This window comes from Phaethon lepturus, unplaced genomic scaffold (genome assembly GCF_000687285.1).
Source record: "Phaethon lepturus isolate BGI_N335 unplaced genomic scaffold, ASM68728v1 scaffold4011, whole genome shotgun sequence".
NCBI lineage: Eukaryota > Metazoa > Chordata > Aves > Phaethontiformes > Phaethontidae > Phaethon > Phaethon lepturus.
This window is the reverse complement of record NW_010516801.1, coordinates 22,589-40,339: the sequence shown is the minus strand read 5'-3', so window position 1 is coordinate 40,339 and position 17,751 is coordinate 22,589. Positions and strand designations below refer to the sequence as shown.

The 17,751-nt window shown below is 33.7% G+C and overlaps 1 protein-coding gene across 1 annotated transcript in view; it reads left to right on the top strand.

The window, feature by feature from the left end:
• LOC104627793 (glutamate receptor ionotropic, kainate 2-like) overlaps positions 1-9,574 on the top strand; it is a gene marked incomplete at both ends in the record, with an annotated part of 32,898 nt that extends 23,324 nt beyond the window's left edge. The window contains 3 exons of the mRNA XM_010296168.1: positions 2,681-2,862; positions 6,587-6,640; positions 9,401-9,574. Coding sequence (XP_010294470.1) covers positions 2,681-2,862; positions 6,587-6,640; positions 9,401-9,574 — 410 coding nt within the window. The remainder of the gene's footprint in view (positions 1-2,680; positions 2,863-6,586; positions 6,641-9,400) is intronic.
• Between the last annotated feature and the right edge of the window lie 8,177 nt (positions 9,575-17,751).

Here is a 17,751-nt window from a genome sequence, read left to right as displayed (position 1 = left end):
AATCTGAAATCATCTAAATTTTTTGACTGCAAGGACAAGCATCTAGAAGATGCAAGAAAGCATCTAGAAGGTATCTTCTAGATGCTTTCTTTTTCTTAGTCTTAAGGAAATGGGAAAGACTTGGGGACAATCCTAAGGGTTTTTGTTGACATGTTAGTGTCAGTTATTTTTGATAAGGTGGTTAATGGCTGTGGGGTATGTTATGTTGTTCATTTCAAAGTTTTACTTTCACGTAATTGTTCCAGATCATCTGAAAATGGTACTAATATGCAGTAGATGTATAAACTTTTAAGTTAGAAAAAACATCTCTTCTATATAGCTTTTAAGTACATTTATTTAAGGTTATTTAGAAATAGAAGCTTAAATTGATTTAATATTTTATTAAATACATTTATTAATTTTATGTAAATATCATTATAGCATTTGAGGTAAATATGGTAAACTTTTTTATTTGAATTTGTTTCTAAAAGTACTATTTTCACAACCATGTAGGCTTACATCTGCCATGCTCACTGCATGAGGGTTAGACTAGAAGACCTTTAAAGGTCCCTTCCAACCCAAAGATTGTATGATTCTATGATTTACTTAGAAGTCACGTGTACCCTAGCTATCACTTCGTGTCTTAGCAAGCAGGAACCAGGTCTAGTCATAAGAAAGTACTTCAGTTTCTGTATCTGTTCTGCCCTTGGCATCTCTACTAAAGATTGCCAGTAAATATAATGATGTTGCTGGGATTCTTTAATGGTGCCTTTTATTTCCTTTTCAAAGCAGGACAAGCAAAACAAAATGAAGCAAAGAAAGCAGGACAAGTCTAAAATTAGATTTGCTAAATATAATGTAGTAGGAGTCAAAATTATTTACAAGTTATTTACTTTGGACAAAAGTTTCCAACTGTCTTGTTTTAGCAAGCATTGAAAAATAATCTGGAACAAGTGCGATGATTTTTTTATCCACTCTTAAATTAAAACATTTTACTCTGACAAATTTTGGTATGTTTTTATGTTATGTACAAAAGACCATTAACGTTTTTCACATTATAATTTTATATTGAAAATGTCAGCCCTCACTCAATTACTGGATTTAGTTCTTCACAGTACTTTAGCTGTTAATGAAGATCTTATAGAAATGTTTTCAGAAGATGGAAATTTGAGAGATTATTTAGCTATAGGTAATGATTGCCTCAGTTTGAACAATTACACATTGCTGAGAATGTTTGTATGTAATAAGGGTATTACTGAGAAATTGTGATGAAGTATGAGGTACTGTATCTGTGACATGGACTTGTGAGTGAAGAAAAAATTCCTAAGTTGACTAAATAGCAGGATTGTCTTTCCCCACTCTGCTTTTGGGCATAAGAGATCTACTGCGATCCTCTGCCAGATCTCCACAATAGCAGTCTTAATTTAGGAAGGTTTTATATAGTAAGATATAATTCCTGCTCCAGCTAATTTTAGCAGAAACTGTTGGGAAAATAACGTGGATCCTTTTGCAGGGTCAAAAAGGGGGAATGATGAAATAGAGGAGACTGGTTTTATTTTTCAGTTATATTCTCTATTGGTCTGGTTCTACTGGAAATGATTAGAGTTAAGTTTTTTACAATCTAAAAGCTTCATAGCAAAAAATCACAGCAATACTGGCAGAGGTTGCCCAGAGCGGTGGTAGATGCCCCATCTCTGGAAACATTCAAGGTCAGGTTGGATGAGGCTCTGAGCAACCTGATTTAGATGAAGATGTCCCTGCTCTCTGCAGGGGGGTTGGACTAGATCACCTTTAAAGGTCCCTTCCACCCCAAAGGTTTTATGATTCTGTGACTGCAAACATAATGATGAACAATAACCCTTGTTGCTGGCGCTAAGTGGAACATGCTCCAATGCAAAAAGGAAGCAATCATGGCAGAATCATCTTTTTTTGCTAAGACAGGAATAAACTGCTACTTTATAGGAGACCTGTTTTTACCCTGTCATTTTAATACAGATAAACAACCTAATATTTAATATTAGTCACAGACCAATCAGTGACCTGTAAACCACACAACACACTGTTGTGTTGTTGTGAACAATCAGATTTTTTGAAAAATATTACTGCTTCTAATTCCATAGTACAAATAAAGTAATTCAAAATGGAATTTTGGAGTATTGAAGATGAATGCAATGACATGAGTCATTTATTCAGCCTCTTTGCTACTACATATATATGTGTTTTTACCTGTATAATCAAGAAAAAAAAATCTCTTGTGAATTATGTGAATGTTCTATGGTGCTGAAATTATTCACAACTTTGTGTGTAAACCTGACAGATTGTTTAGGAGACTGGCTAGTCTGATTACAAGCTATTTAGTCTGGGACATTGTTTTAATTGAATTAGAACAATTATATGTGTTTTTTGAAGGGGAATGTCATAATTGCATGATAATGCTGAAGGAAGATTTGTCTGTCTAAGTTCATCCTAGCGGAGGCTGCTTACTGTCTGTTAATAATAAAAAAGAAGAAACACTTTTATAAGAAATTATCGTGAGTGCTCATACTTTATTTTTCTTTTTTTCTTTTTAATAAAGTGTTTATCACTTGCAAGGGAGAAAAATTCAGGAAACTTTGATCTTTTATAGTAAGTTGTCCTGCTGGCAGCTCAGGTTCTTGTTTTGATAATTTTATTTTCTTTTGACTCCTCTGTTTTCTTTAAGGCCTTATTCGATTACAAGAGCTCATCAAGGCTCCATCACGATACAACCTGAGACTAAAAATCCGTCAGTTACCAGCTGACACGAAAGATGCAAAGCCATTGCTAAAGGAGATGAAAAGAGGCAAAGAATTCCATGTAATCTTTGACTGCAGCCATGAAATGGCAGCAGGCATCTTGAAACAGGTAATCCTTATTTTGCTTTAGATGGCCTAATCTTTTTCATCCCTAATAAATAAAAGTAATATCCAGACTTAACGGCATTAAACAAGCAGAGGAATTGTATGTCAGTTTTACTGAGGCCTAAGTGAAAATCATCCAAGGATTTCAGAGCTAATTTTATTGGTGACTCTAACAGGAGCTGCTTTCATTATGTTTTTTTTAAAGAAACAGATTAATTGGTTCATGTACAGGGGAAAAGGTATATCATTCTTTCAACTATGTAGAATTGGTGTGTTGGAGAATTGACGATTTAACTGGGGTTTTAAAGGCTTGTTTAGTGTTATTTCATATAACAAAGATTTTTTTAAATTGAAACCTCTCAATTGTGGACTCTTAATCAGATAGTGATATTTGAATAGTAGGTTACCAACAGACCACATTAATGTGTTCCACTGAGAGGACAAAACTAATAGATATCTTTTAGAGCCATATTCTCCTCACACTACTAATAGGACTGCAAAACACCTGAATATATGTCGGTAGGTGCTCTGAAAGTGTTTGCTTTGTTGTGTACAGGTAAGATGAGTAGGTGAGATACACCAGAATCCCAAATACTTAACTGGCTTTATATTGCAGTGATGTCTTGCAAGAGAAGGTGGCAATATAGCAGTATGCAAAGGACGTGGCTCATAAAAAATCTTACTGTAACCCTGAAGTATACATAAAAGACATGCCTTTGTATGTCTCCTTTAGTTTAATGAGCCTAGCTCCAAAGACTGGGAATTCCTTATGCTCAGAGTTCATTTTCCCCATAGTTTTTTAATTGAAGTATGACTTGCAATAAAGAGGATAGGAAAGATACCTAACTAAAACAATATGTTACATTTCCAATGCACAGCTTTTAATGACTTTAATTCATGTTTATATTATGTTTGCGGGCAGACTGTATGGCTTAAATTGAAAACAAAATGTATTTAAGGTTTGAAAATATGTCTCTCGTTAAAGATACTCAGGGGTATTGTTGTGGGTACAATTAAAATTGCTAGTAAACATACATGAATACTGTAATTTCTTTGATTTATTGTTCATTGATTAAAAGGCTTTTATTAATGCCTAGTCATTTTAAACCTTTGCTGGTTGTTTTTGTTCTTTGCTAAGTGTAAGCCAGCCTAGGTAGCCTAATTGTTTAACCACAGTCATTCAATGTACATTTAATTATTTTAACATCTTAAAAATGCAGATGGAAAATGTGTTGATGACAATACAAAGCTGCAGTACTAACAATAACTCCATCAAGGTACATAATTTATACTGTACCTGGTAGTTTTTAGGTGAAAAGAAATTTTCTATCACAGTACACAGCATTGTGTAAAGCATATGACTAGAGGAAAATGGGAAAAAAATTAGAACATTTTCTCTTTAATCATGTCCCAGGACACAAGAGTGAGTGTTCAACCTCTTTAAATCAAATTGTAAACTGTTTTATCAAATTGCTCTGCTCATCCTAAAGATTATAGAAGGAAGATACAGGAAAAATTCTTTCATGAGTGTTTAGATATTTATACAGTTTCGGCAGACTTTTAGCTTTCTATTCAGCTTCAATATTGCAATGCTTTAAATATGTCTAAAACTGGTAGTTCTGCAGCTGCATGTGAGCTCCTGCTGTCAAAATTGACACAAAGGATGTTAAGATGTTAAGACTGCATTTATTATTTAGTGATATCATTAAAAATACAGTGTTTACAAGTGTTTGCTAAAAAAAACCCCTGTATGTATTAATTTGTGAACTATTAATAACCAAATATTTCTGGTAATAGAGAGATATATAGGGAGACATGACAAGGAGTTTCTTCTTGGGAGGATGATTGGAAAGGTTAACAATGAAGTTGTTGGAATAGAAAACAAGTTGGAAATAAAGAAAAAAGAAGCGCCTTGAGAGGCCTGTGAAATGGCAACTACTGTCTTCTGGTTAACAATACAACATGAAAAGGAAAAAAACACCTCCCGTCATTCAGACAAGCGTAATTAAATTAAGGCAAATCTCAGTGGTAACTACATCACTAGGTAACCAGGGAAAGCAGACATGCTTTAAAAGGTTAGGGAAGCACTGGAATAATGAGAGCAGAGAAGTGACGATGCTTTGAAGTGGAAAAAGGAATGAGGTCTTTTGAGAAGTGAGGAAAGTGAGAAAAAGAAGACCTGGAAAAGAGGTAACACCAGCACATAGCAGAATCAGGAACATGCGTAGGATGTTCTTGTGTAGAGATTCTGTGGAGTATGAAAGACCTGATTATAAGCAGTTAAGATATCGCTGACTACAAATGTGTTATGTATACACAGGAAGATACCTTAAAAAGGTACCTTTAAAAAAAACAACAAACCCCCCCCAGTTCTTAAAAAAAACTTACTGTGTTTGTAGTTGTACAGTTTCTAACGAAGTTGTAATGTTTCTTATGAGAGAACGGTTTTCCTGTGTTTAAGAGAATTTAAATCGCTATTGGCACATTATACTACAGTTCTAAATATTATTGTAGAATTTTAAATACACAGGTATAAGCATCCTTTGAAAAAGTGGTGTTGCTGTTTTTGTCTTGTCTAAAATATTGTAAAATCTGATCTGCAGCTGATATTTTGAATTCATTTTAGCTTTTAACTTTTCTTTGGAAAAGAATATATAGACTAGTCATTTCATCATTTTTCAGACACTGTCACAAGTAAAAAGGCTCCCACAGCCTTCAGAACTTTCTTAATTATTTTGTATACAAATTCTGGTATTATGACAATTGTTTAATTTTGCCTTCAGTGTGTTTAAGGAGATGTAACTGGTAGCAACTGGGCAAAAAATTCTATTGATAATTCCTGCAAAAGAACAAAATATTGCTTACTTCTGTAGCTTTTTTACAGTGTTAAAATTAGGTAAAAATCACTGCATGTACTAAAATGATGGAATGAATCATATTAGTCTAAGGCAACTTCTGTGCAGAACATGACGATACATGCTTTTCAGGTGAAAATGCCCTTAATGAATAAGAGTCATGAGACATCTATAGTTTATTGCTTTAAAATTGTATCTACAAATATTTGTTCTTATGCTTTTAAAAGAAAAGCATGCACATTGTAAAATGTACAGTCGATCGAAAACTATTTGGTATTACATAGTTAGCAAGACAGATGAAGGTACTTGATAGATTTAGTTTATAGATATGGTTTATAGAGTAAAACTATGAACATTTGTTCCTCATTTTTACTGAAGTAGTATGTATCTCGCTGTTCAAAACTTGAGTATTTTCTTCCATGTTTGGAAAAATGTACACATGTATAATATAAGCTTGGATCCTTCTTTTAAATGCATAGTATTGTTCATTAAAATAGAAAATATATTTCCCATTAGGTTATCCTGTTCAAGGGAAGGGCTCAATAATGAATGGAAATATTGTCGACTCAAATTTTGTGTGCTAACTTAATGCATCCATTAGTATGTAAAACTATAAACCTCTTTCACATTTACTGCACTAAACAGTCTAATAATATTCTTTCTATCAGAAGAACTGGTTCATAAATTCCTTTAATAGTCAGTAATCTGCTCTAACTGCTAGGAAATGACTTGCTTGACCTAATTTTAGTACAATTCCAGCCCTATAGTCTGATCCCAGCAGTGTTCTTTTGCAGCTTTTCATTTACCATGTAAGTGTGATAAAAATGTATTATGTGACCTCAGAAACATTAATCTTTTGTTTATTTTTTTAAGGCTTTAGCTATGGGAATGATGACAGAATACTATCACTATATCTTTACCACACTGGTAAGTGGCTTATAAAAACATACTGATGATACCTAAGAAAGATGTTACTTTACTTAACTATATTACTTGACAGAGCGAAAAAGATCTCTCTGGAATGAGGTGTGAGTACAAAAAGTTTTCTCTGTTGAGTTTTCTTACTTTCAGTGAAAACTTATCAGGATGGTTTAATCATTGCTCAACAGTGTGCCCTGGACTCAGAAAAGCAATTGCTCTGTAACACTGCAGTTTTTAAATTTCAAGCAGGGTTAAGTATATATTTCATAATTATTTATTTATATTATGAATTTTGTCCTTTTTCTTTTAGCTATTTGTATGTGAAGATTATGACATTTTAAACTTATTCATGTATTCCATATTTTTAATCCAACATTTTAAAAGGTGATTCTTCACTGTCATATGATTCCTAAATAATTTGGTGTGAATATTAACAGCATTTTATCTAACATTTCACATGAGCTTTTTAGGCATATGAATTATGCAGTATTTTTTGGTGTCCACTGTAAAAGTAACTAAGAGGGAATTTGATCATTCTTGGAACCATCAGATTTAACATTTCCAATAAATGAGCATTTAAAATGTGAATACCCTTACAAAACATATCAAACATGTGAAGACCTTTTTTGCTGCTCACCACAGCTTAACTAAGAAACAGTTTAAAAGCTGGTAAACAGTACTCTAGAAACTACAGTTGAGCACATTTCTGTTTTCCATTTTGTTCAAATTTGCCTAATTAGATTGCAGTTCATTAAGATTCTTAAAATACAAGTCATTTCAAGCATGAGACAGATGTGCCTTGGTAAAACCATGCTTGAAATGACCTATGTTTAAAGTCACATACATGTTTAAATCCTTATGGAAATTAATTCTTTGTGGTAGGAAAGTTCACCTCAGAATCACAAAACAGAAGTTCATGGAAAGTATTGGCATGGAAATAGCTTGTTGAACAGAAAGCAAAATAATTTGTGAAGTTCATTAGAACTGTGAAGGCAAAATACTCTGCACAACTACCTGTCTTATTTTAGAAGGGCAAGTTGTTCTATTACTTAAGGATTTGGTATTGCATGCAATAGAATTTCCCTCACTAGTCTATCAAAATGGGCTCTAGATGTGTTAAGGGATTTTTTATTTTTTAAATTTTTATTTTGTTAATGGTGAAAATTGCTTCTTTGAGTGATTTGCTGTCCATTGGCATTTAATTTTTGTTCTTAAAACTACGTTTAAAAGTCAAGATTTTCTGTCATTCTTATTTCCTTAGTAGAACATTAGCTTTTTTTAGGAGACACGAGTATTATATTGACTTGGAGGTACCAAAGGATAATTTAGTGTGCATGAATGGATGATAGATTTTGATTTTGCAATGTAGCTTTGGAATTTGCATCAGAATTTAGATGTTTTGATATATTAATTGCTTCTTACCTGACATGGTGAAGGTCCTGTCAAATAAATTTTCCAGTCACAGTGTTTACAGCAGTCTTCTGTGTACCCTCCTCTTGATTGATTCAGGGTCTAATGCTGTAGCTCATTAATACTCCAAACTGTGTGTATTTTATAATATATGCATAATATTGTTGTGTATATTTATTATATTCCAGTGTAAACATGGATAGGTTTGGATTAAATAATGGCATCCGAGGTTCTAACTTCTTTCACAGTGAAAACTGAGAACTCTTAAAGGGAAAGATGTAACATAGTTCTAGTTATGGTCAACCTTTCCTTTGCAATAAAATATTTTATTTCTTTAGAAACAGGACATGAGCTAGGTTAATTTTAAATGAGTAACTTAAAAAACATTTTGATACCTCTATATCTTAGGTATTATATATGGAAAATGGTATCATAATTAGTAGCTATATTAAAAATGGTAATAATTGATTATTGGTTGATATTTTGGTGGGTTTAGTGATACTAACAATGAATAATGAATTATATTCTGGTTTTTCATAGTACAATATTTAATCTTCTTCAGCTTTAGCCAGTAAACAAAATGGATTCAGGCAAATGTTACACCTAACACTACCATTTCATGGAAATTTATAGTATATTAAACTGTCAGCAAAAAATAAATTAAAAATGAGATGAACGACTAAGTATGAATTATGTGGAGAATTTCTATGTTCAGTGAAACTAAAATTATGTTATAGGACATAATCAAGGACCTTGATTATGTCACTTAAAAAATTATTTAAAAGGAAACAGAAAGAAAACCAAATGAAAAATCGTTTGTAATGCACATAGCTAAGCCTAGTGAGTCATGGCTGTTTATTGTCTAGAGATCAACAAGTTTCATAGAGAGTGCAGGTGCAAGAAAACTCTTGTTCTGTTTATTTTATGATTTGAAGTCTGTTCTGGTAAACTAAAGAAATAGTCATTAATAATAATAATAATTTAGCTGCCATTAATAATAATTATAATAAAGCCTACTGTATGTGAATACCCTATACCTATAGGCTTAAATACCCTACTGTAGTATTTTAACCTAACTAGTAGTGGATACAACTAGACTTAGCATTTCCTAAAAGGCTTCTTTTTTTTTTTCAAATAGGTGGTTGAACCTCTTCTTCCTCTGTGAATCAGACTACTCCCACTTTAGGGTCAGCTGAGTTGCTTGCTCACAGGCCCCCAGATAAACAGAGCACACTCCCTAGCGTATACAGCAGTTACTCCTGCAGATTTCAGTCCTGTCATCTGGGGAGATGGTCTAACAATTGAAATACGAATTGCAGTGTATTAAAGAATTTATACAATGGTCATTTTTTCCAGGACCTGTTTGCCTTGGATGTGGAACCCTATCGGTACAGTGGTGTTAATATGACCGGATTCAGAATTCTAAACACGGAAAATACCCAGGTGTCATCTATCATTGAAAAGTGGTCTATGGAGCGATTACAAGCACCTCCTAAGCCTGATTCAGGTTTGCTGGATGGATTTATGACGGTATGAATATCTGTGTTTTAGTTGCTTTTTTGTGTATGTTTGTGAAGCTAAAAAACCTTCTAACATTCTAGTTCTTTTACTAAAATTATTTAGATGTATGACACCAAATATTATTGTAAACATGAGTCAGACAGTAACTGTGGTGTTTTTGTTAGTATTCTGTAGACTGAATACATGGCCATATTAACTTTCTTTCAAAATTATGCATACTGTATTTTTTTCCAAATGATAATGCCACATTTTAAATGTCTAATTCATTTAGTCCATATTTCCTGACTTGGTTGGTGAAAATATTGTATGGGATCATGCCAAACCCTGACAAAAATCAATCTGAACAACAATTGTCTCTCTGTCTGTGTTTTGTGTCTTATTAATTTAAGCTAAATCCACTAATAATGTGTGCTATTTAATTTCTACATATTTTAAAAATATTTTATAAATACTATATATAACACCTTCTTACTATCTTTTCCAGTTTCTATGCCTTTATATAGCTAATTCATGTGGTGGTTTGGTTTTTTGGTTTTTTGGGGTTTTTTTTCCTTCCATTGCCATTATTCTCTGGCCTCACTTCAGTTCATGAAAATCACAATTACATTCATGCAAATAAACTTTCATTACTAGGCTAATGAGTTTCTGCTCATTAGCTGGAATTAAATCTAGAAGCATAATGTCAGGAAGGAATTATTTTAAAACATATCTTACATTGGGACTTCTTATGTTTTCAAATTTGTTAAAAGATTTAATTTTCCACTTTGTCCTGGAGTAATTTGTTTTATCTTTGATGATAGAGTTCCACTGCTCTGTAGATTTTTTTTTTTTAAATCTTTTCATGTTCCATTTGAAAAATAACAAATTCTGTTTCTTGAAGATTAGTTATCTTAGTTATCTATCAATTATCTAGATTGTGTTAATTGAGCCACATACCATAGCTAATCTTTTGAACATTTTTTCTACTGATAAGTTTTAAAGATTTATAGACATTAGATACTAAATGAGAGTATTTTAAAAAGTTAATTTATTTTTTGTCTTGTTTTTAGAAAACTACCCTTTTTAGAGAAAAATGCTTTTTTTTCTTCTCTTGTATATAGTGTCTTGAACATGATAATTGGGAACATTTAAAATTTAATTTATTTACTAGCTCTGTTGTGCTGCACTTTTAAAGTACTCTGTGATGGGATCTGTAAAGTTACATTGTTCATTTCTCTAAATAATTTCAAATAAGCCCAAAATTTTAGAAATGTGTGAAGTATGCATCTGGTTTGCATATAGCTGCTGCTTAGTACTGCAAGGCATTGTTTCGTGCTTCCTTGTTTGCATTAATATTTTCATTCTTTGGTTTTTACCTTTTTCAATTTAAAAATTGTAGCAGTTCATCTCACTCATTGTAGTTTTATATTTTATGCATTGATCAAAGATATAATTAATCTCAAACCTTCAGGTAGTTACCAAGATCAGTAGCAAAAGATACTTTATCATAAGATAGGGCCATGGTCAATAAAATTATAGAACAATAAATATTGAAAGAGAGTTCTGTCGGCCAGTCACATGTTGGTATTGTAAAGAAAATGCTATTCTCAGAAAAGGTTCTGGTGTGAGGCAGAAAGCCATTATTGCTAGTATATGACTTTGTAAGACCATATGTCACACCATTACTTCACCTCAGGACAGAAAAAGACAAAGTAGTGCATGAAAAACACACTGCTTTCTCTTCTGGACCCTTAAGACCCTCTGTAAATCTAAGTGGAACCACGTATTCATACAGACATGATGAATATTTTATGGGGATTCTTTACGTTGATTAAGCATCTAAATGCACTTTGATTACCAGATTTTTAGATACCTGAGATATGCAGACAGAATTTAAAGGATATTTAAAGGCCTAATAATCTGAACAAGTGATAGGTGCTTATAGATCTTTTATAATTTGGCCCTTAGATACAGAAAAATACATTCACATGATGTCAGTTTTACAAGAAATGTCATTGGAAGGTGTAAAAGAAAGTTATGTCATGACATCATTGCACAGAGTTCTTCCTGTGCTCAGAATAAAATAAGTCATCATGAGTAAAATGTTATGAGTTCAGAATCCTTTTACTCTACAACTATTAATCTTCTACAGTTTTCTGTGCCTCAAGTTAGAACTTAGCATGCATAATTAAGATGACCTAACAAGCTCTGCTGCTTCATTAATGTAAAGTTTTCCTTACTAATTGCTTTTGCCTATCATCTGATTTAGATATCTGCTTTCATCTTACACAGGAAAAAGTGTACTACTTTCTATTCTGACGAGTAATTTTAGTCTTTAATGTTCACTTTAGTAGTTGTATATGGCAGGTGCAGGGAAGCATTGTGGAACTTGATTAATGCAATATCTAAGGTCAATATTAAAGCGTTTCCTCAGAAAAATCATAGTTTGGGTCTGATATGTTTTGTAGGCTACCTATCAGAAAGAAGCACTATTTCGTTGTGTACTTCCTCTTTCTGCTCTTAATTCTCTTGTTCATTTTTTTACATTTTAAAAAAATTCTCCTTTCTTTTCTGTTCATAGTGTGCTTCTCAAGCTTAGGTGCTCTCCACCATGAAGCATAATATTTCTCAGCAAGTGAAAATTAGTTGTAATAAAAAGTTAAAGTAATAGTAAACTCTGAGGGCAAAAATGTAGATATTTGTTGCATACCCGGTGTGGGCCTACGGTTGATTTCTGTGTATGAGATTTCAATCTGATTCAAAAAAAGAGCGCTGAGTTTTTATGAATAAAGATTTGAAAAGATTTAAAAGCTTCTTTGGATAAGGTGAATAAATCCAAGGATATTCTCTTTAAATACATAACTGTAAAAAAGATGCAAAAATCACCAGGAAAAATGCTAATACCTTCAGACATTGTCCTTAATCAAAGGAATATACAAATGCATTCACTCCACAGAGCTGTCTAGGAAATTCATTTTGAAACTAGCCATGCTGAGGGATATAATAAAAATGTTGAAGTTATAATCACTTCAGAATTTGAGAATGGAAATGAAAGAGAGAATAATGTTAGATTCATAAGTGTGTAGGTATCTTCCCCTAATTGGCTCTCCATATTTGCACACCTAAAGACTAGGGGGACATATGTATACTTTAAATTCTTTCTTTGTTCTCTGTTTCTCCTGACTGTAAGAAAATCTACTTAGTGACCTCTTAATTTCCAAACATCATGACTGTCCTTTGAAGCGTAGTCTATCTGAATGTTCACCTTCTTAGCTTTATGGTTATGTTATTTTAATATTCTCAGAAATTTTGTTGAATCCAATGGTAAGACAAAGAATTGCTAAGGAAAAGAATGGTAGAAGGGTGAGTGTGGATGGACAACAATGGTGTATTTTCAGTTGCATTAAATCAATTTGTTTGAAAAACCCTAAGATCCTGTAATGAATAGAACCAATGCATGAAGGCCACGTTAAATGTCAGTAATCAGATGAAAGAACCCAATAATCATCATCAGAGCCCTTTAGCATATTTTTGGTAAAATTTTTTTAATCGTGTTAAACTAATTTGCTTAAGATAATACAGTTGGGAAGTATTTTTTTTTTTCCCATTACAAACAAGATTGGAAGAGATTAGAGAGGGTAAGGGAAGGCATTGAAACCATGGCACTTGCAGCTTAAGAGCCATCTGAAACTTAAAAATCTAGAATTAAAAAAAATGATTCAGTTCTTTATCACGATATAACCAAGGTTTAATGAGGTTTTTCAGATAAATAACTCCCATGTTGGAAGATAATTGGACATGAGTAATATTGAGGGCATTCTTCTACTGCTGTGAAAGACAAGTATATATATCCCAGGTTCAATACCCTACTCAAAAAAAAAAAACCCAAACCAACCAACCAAACAAAAAACCAAACAACAACAAAAAAAACAAACCAAGAATTTGAATCTAGATGTCTGATCCATTTTAATCAAGGCTTAGGTGAGCAGCATGAACCAAAAAAACCTGTGAATAGAAAAAATACAGCAGTGATAAAGGAAGAGATTAGATTTTAACCAAACTGTTAAAATTAAGCTCTTAATTACTGACTCAAGAAATCTGGGAGATGCAAAACTGGAAATATACTCTATTAGCAATACTAGTATTTTGTATATTTAGTTTGGTTTATTTTTTAATCTAACTTTGTTCTGTACCTCAATTTCTTAGTTTCTTGTACAGTGTTCTCCAAAATTCACTGCTTTGCTTTCCTCCCAAAGGAAGCAAAAAAAATATGGTGTCATCCAGGATTTTCTTTCAGCAGACTTCTGGAGTTGGACTTTATTCAATGACTGTAGGAGCTGATGTAGATAGTGAGATCATTACGCTGGGTACAAATTCTGCGCTGAGATAGAAAGTTCTAAAATTTTGTTTTGTTTTCCTTTAGGCAAATAGTTACTTTGATAGTTACTTGGGGGTAAAAAAGAATACATTCATTGCAAGTATAGTTATTTTAAGCTTGTTCAATTGGTGCTTTAATGACATTTGGGGGCTCATCCAGCAGTGTTAACAGAATCTACAGCTGCTTTACATCCTGCTAATTCCTTAGAGTATGCTTTGATTTTTTTTAAAAAATAAGAAATTATTTCATAATTGTTTATGTTCTTGATTTGAAATGGTAATCTTTTTAATTTAGCAATGAAGTTTTTTTATAGAAGGTAAGACTTCTATTTTGTTGAATAACTTGTTACAAATTTGTTATCTAGTTCTGTCCTGGTTTCAGCTGGGATAGAGGTAATTTTCTTCATAGAAGTTAGTGTGAAGATATGTTTCGGGTTTGGGATGAGAAAATGTAGATAATGTGCTGATGTTTTGAGTGGGTGCTGAGCAGCCAAGGACAGTCCAGCTTCTCATGCTGGCCTGCTAGTGAGGAGGCTGGGGGTGCACGGGGAGCTGGGAGGGGACACAGCCAGGACCCAGGCTGGCCAAAGAGATATTCCCTACCATATGATGTCATGCTTGGTATATAAAGCTGGGACAAGGAAGGAGGAAGGGGTGGAGGGATGTTTGGAGTTATGGCGTCTGTCTTCCCAAATGACCGTTATGCATGATGGAGCATCTCATGATGGAGATGGCTGAACACCTGCCTGCCCATGGGGAGTGGTGAATGAATTCCTTGTTTTGCTCTGCTTGCATGTGAGGCTTTTGCTTTGCCTGTTAAACTGTCTTTATCTCAGACCATGAGTTTTTTCACTTTCAGTCTTCTGATTTTCTCCCCTGTCCCACCATGGGGGAGTTAGCGAGCCACTGCCTGGTTGCTTAGTTGCTGGCTGGAATTAAACCACGACAATTTCTTTTAACAGTAAAAGGATATTTGTGGAACTGCAATTTCTTATTCCTACCTAACAATATGGAAATAACTTTTATATTTGAGATAGCTAGTTAAACAATAATTTAGTCACTGCTAGCAGGCACTGTAGCTGGACAGATGGATTTGATGAGAAAAAGGTGCTGTTAAGGTTCTTGAGGGTAAAAAGATCCATAAAAATAAAAAGAGATATTCATTATAGAAATAGAGTCTCATATTCTGATTTAGAGCTTCAAAGAGGATAGCTTGTTAAGTAGACAGCTTTATAATTATCCCTTTAGCGAAAGGATTTTTCTGGATTTGCTGATGAGATGTGTTTAGTAAAACAGTGTGGCAGCAAATGTGTACTTCAAAGGAAATACTAAACAATTACTTATTACTGAATTACAAGCTAGGAATCTCCCCTAGGCACAGTTAACTTCATGAGTTTAGGGACTATGCAGGATTTCATGCTGTAAGATGTTTTAGAAGTGATATATCAGCTATTTTGAGAATTAATTGCATTATTAAATATTTGAGTCCTGTATGTAGTCTTTCTTGGTATTTTAGGAGACAGGATCAATAAGTAACTTGCGATCCTATCCCGAAGGAAGGATATGCCCAAGTATTGTCGGAAATTGCTGCTTCTCTCCTATGGAAGATTTCACAGAATTCTTCCACATGTGGTTTGAGGGTGTACGCATATATTTATAAATATAGTAAGATTAACATGGATTTATATAATGCTTTCATGTTAGAACTCTCCTGCTACATCTTTACAAAGTAATAGAGGAAACTCAGTGTAACAGCAGGTAGGGAAATGGCAGAGTTTGTACAACCTGCAAAATCTCCTATGCAGTCTGGAAAACTAGCTGAAAGATGGGTTGCTTTTTGAAATAGGAACTTCAGTGCCTTTACTCAGGAAAAATGCAAGTGTCTGCACTGTATGAAATCTAAAGTCTGAGGACTGTAACCCAGGGTAGTATAATCTGTCAGAGAGGATAGTTTTCTTCGGATATGCATTCTGAAATCCAGTTTAATAATTTGTTTATACACTGTATTTATTGCAATTTTTTAGGAAAAGTAAACCAAAAGCAAGATTACTTTTATTCTGTTTCTTTGCTGTTATGGTTAAAGAATGTTGTCTTTAGGAGCAGCATAATCAATTACAGCTGATAATCAACGGATGTATTTGCAGGAATGAACAACTCTAGCAATCATGATGGCTACAGTTTTAGAATGTGGAATAGTGACAGTGTAGCCATGCTAGGTTAAGCGGCAATGTAAATCATTGAATTTGTGGAGAGAAGGGACCATCAATTCAGCTCTTATTGTGTGCTCATTAGCTTCACAGTGGCACTGCCTGTTAGGGCTGGCATGTACTTAACCCAATAGTGATGTTTAAAAGTATGTTCAGGGTAAAATCCTGTTCCTTTGGAAATCAGTATATGTGTGTAATTTGGCTAACCTTTAGTCTACTTCATGCATGCCAGGTTTAGGTATGGTAATGCAGATGGACTGAAGAGTTGATTTCTGCCCCCCCCACCCCGGATTATTAAATACTACATACTGTAATGGAATGAAAAAGACTGAAAAACATATGTAAATATTTGTCTCTGAATATTCAGGTGGTTAATTTGGGTGTAGTTTGGTAAGCTCTGTCTTCATTCATTATATACTTCTGACTTAGGAAAAACAGGAATGTGTTATTTCTTTCTGTTACTAACTAATACTTACTAATTACTAGATCAGTTGACATAGCTGGTAGATGTAAACAGCTGCCGGGCATACCATCCTCTCTGCTAAAGACCTGAAGGGATATATGCTTGAATGTTTTCCTTTTTTTTTCCTTTTCCAGATGTATATAGATTTGTCTAATAAAAGATATTGCTTCTCCCTATAAATCCTTTTTTGCTTGTCTCTTTAAGATAAGCAGCACACTACTTACAATTTTAAATGGGTTCATATACTACACGTAGCCTTCACTGGGACTTTCATCCAGATCAGATATGTATCTAGTTATTGCTTAAATTCATTTTCCTAAGGGATAACTCCATTTTCTGTCCTGAAGATCATGAACTCAATTTTAGGGCTCTTCAGATGCCACAGGATATTGTGCCTGGCCTCCACCTGCCCTTCCAGAAAACCACAGGTCTCCTCTAAGTCCAAAGTAATGTCTGCCCACCTTCTGTGGATGTTTTGTGTATCCTTGAATATTTCAGATGGTGCTATATGCCTACATTTAGGCTGCTCAATCAAACTTCTAACTAGAATTGTAGCAATGAATGTATTTTCCACTTAAACAGTCTAGTGGGAACACAGTTGCCACAAATTCACATGCAGCGCTACTAAACAGTGCCTAGGAAAATTCAAGCATCAACCTGAACCTGCATGTGAATACCTTTATGTCAGGCTGGAAACAAAATTAACATGCTTTAATTATTATGTATTTTCTTTATGAACCTGAGGCCTTGTGGATACTAGCGTATGTTCCTTTTACTTTTGGTAAGATTAGTCCTGAGAATCAAAAGGTTTGGATGATCTACATGATGTTTATTTAATGCTGTTGGTTAGAATCAGAATGTCAGGGACCTGTATTAATTTACAAGTAAGATCAAGGGAAAAAGTCCGTTAGTAGAGGAGTGGGAGGTAAAGCACTATCAGGAGAGAATATTTACTATCTGAACACTAGGTATCATGGTTGTTATAGAAAAATACTGACGGGCTTATCTTGGAGTATAAATTAGCAACAACTAGCCAACTAGATCTAACACAAAATTTACTAATGATTTGCTCCTAAAGAGTGAACTGTTCCCTGAGAAGATGTGCTCCTATCTCCTCATTTGCAGAGATGCGTTCAACTTACCAGAGCTGCTAAAGTATT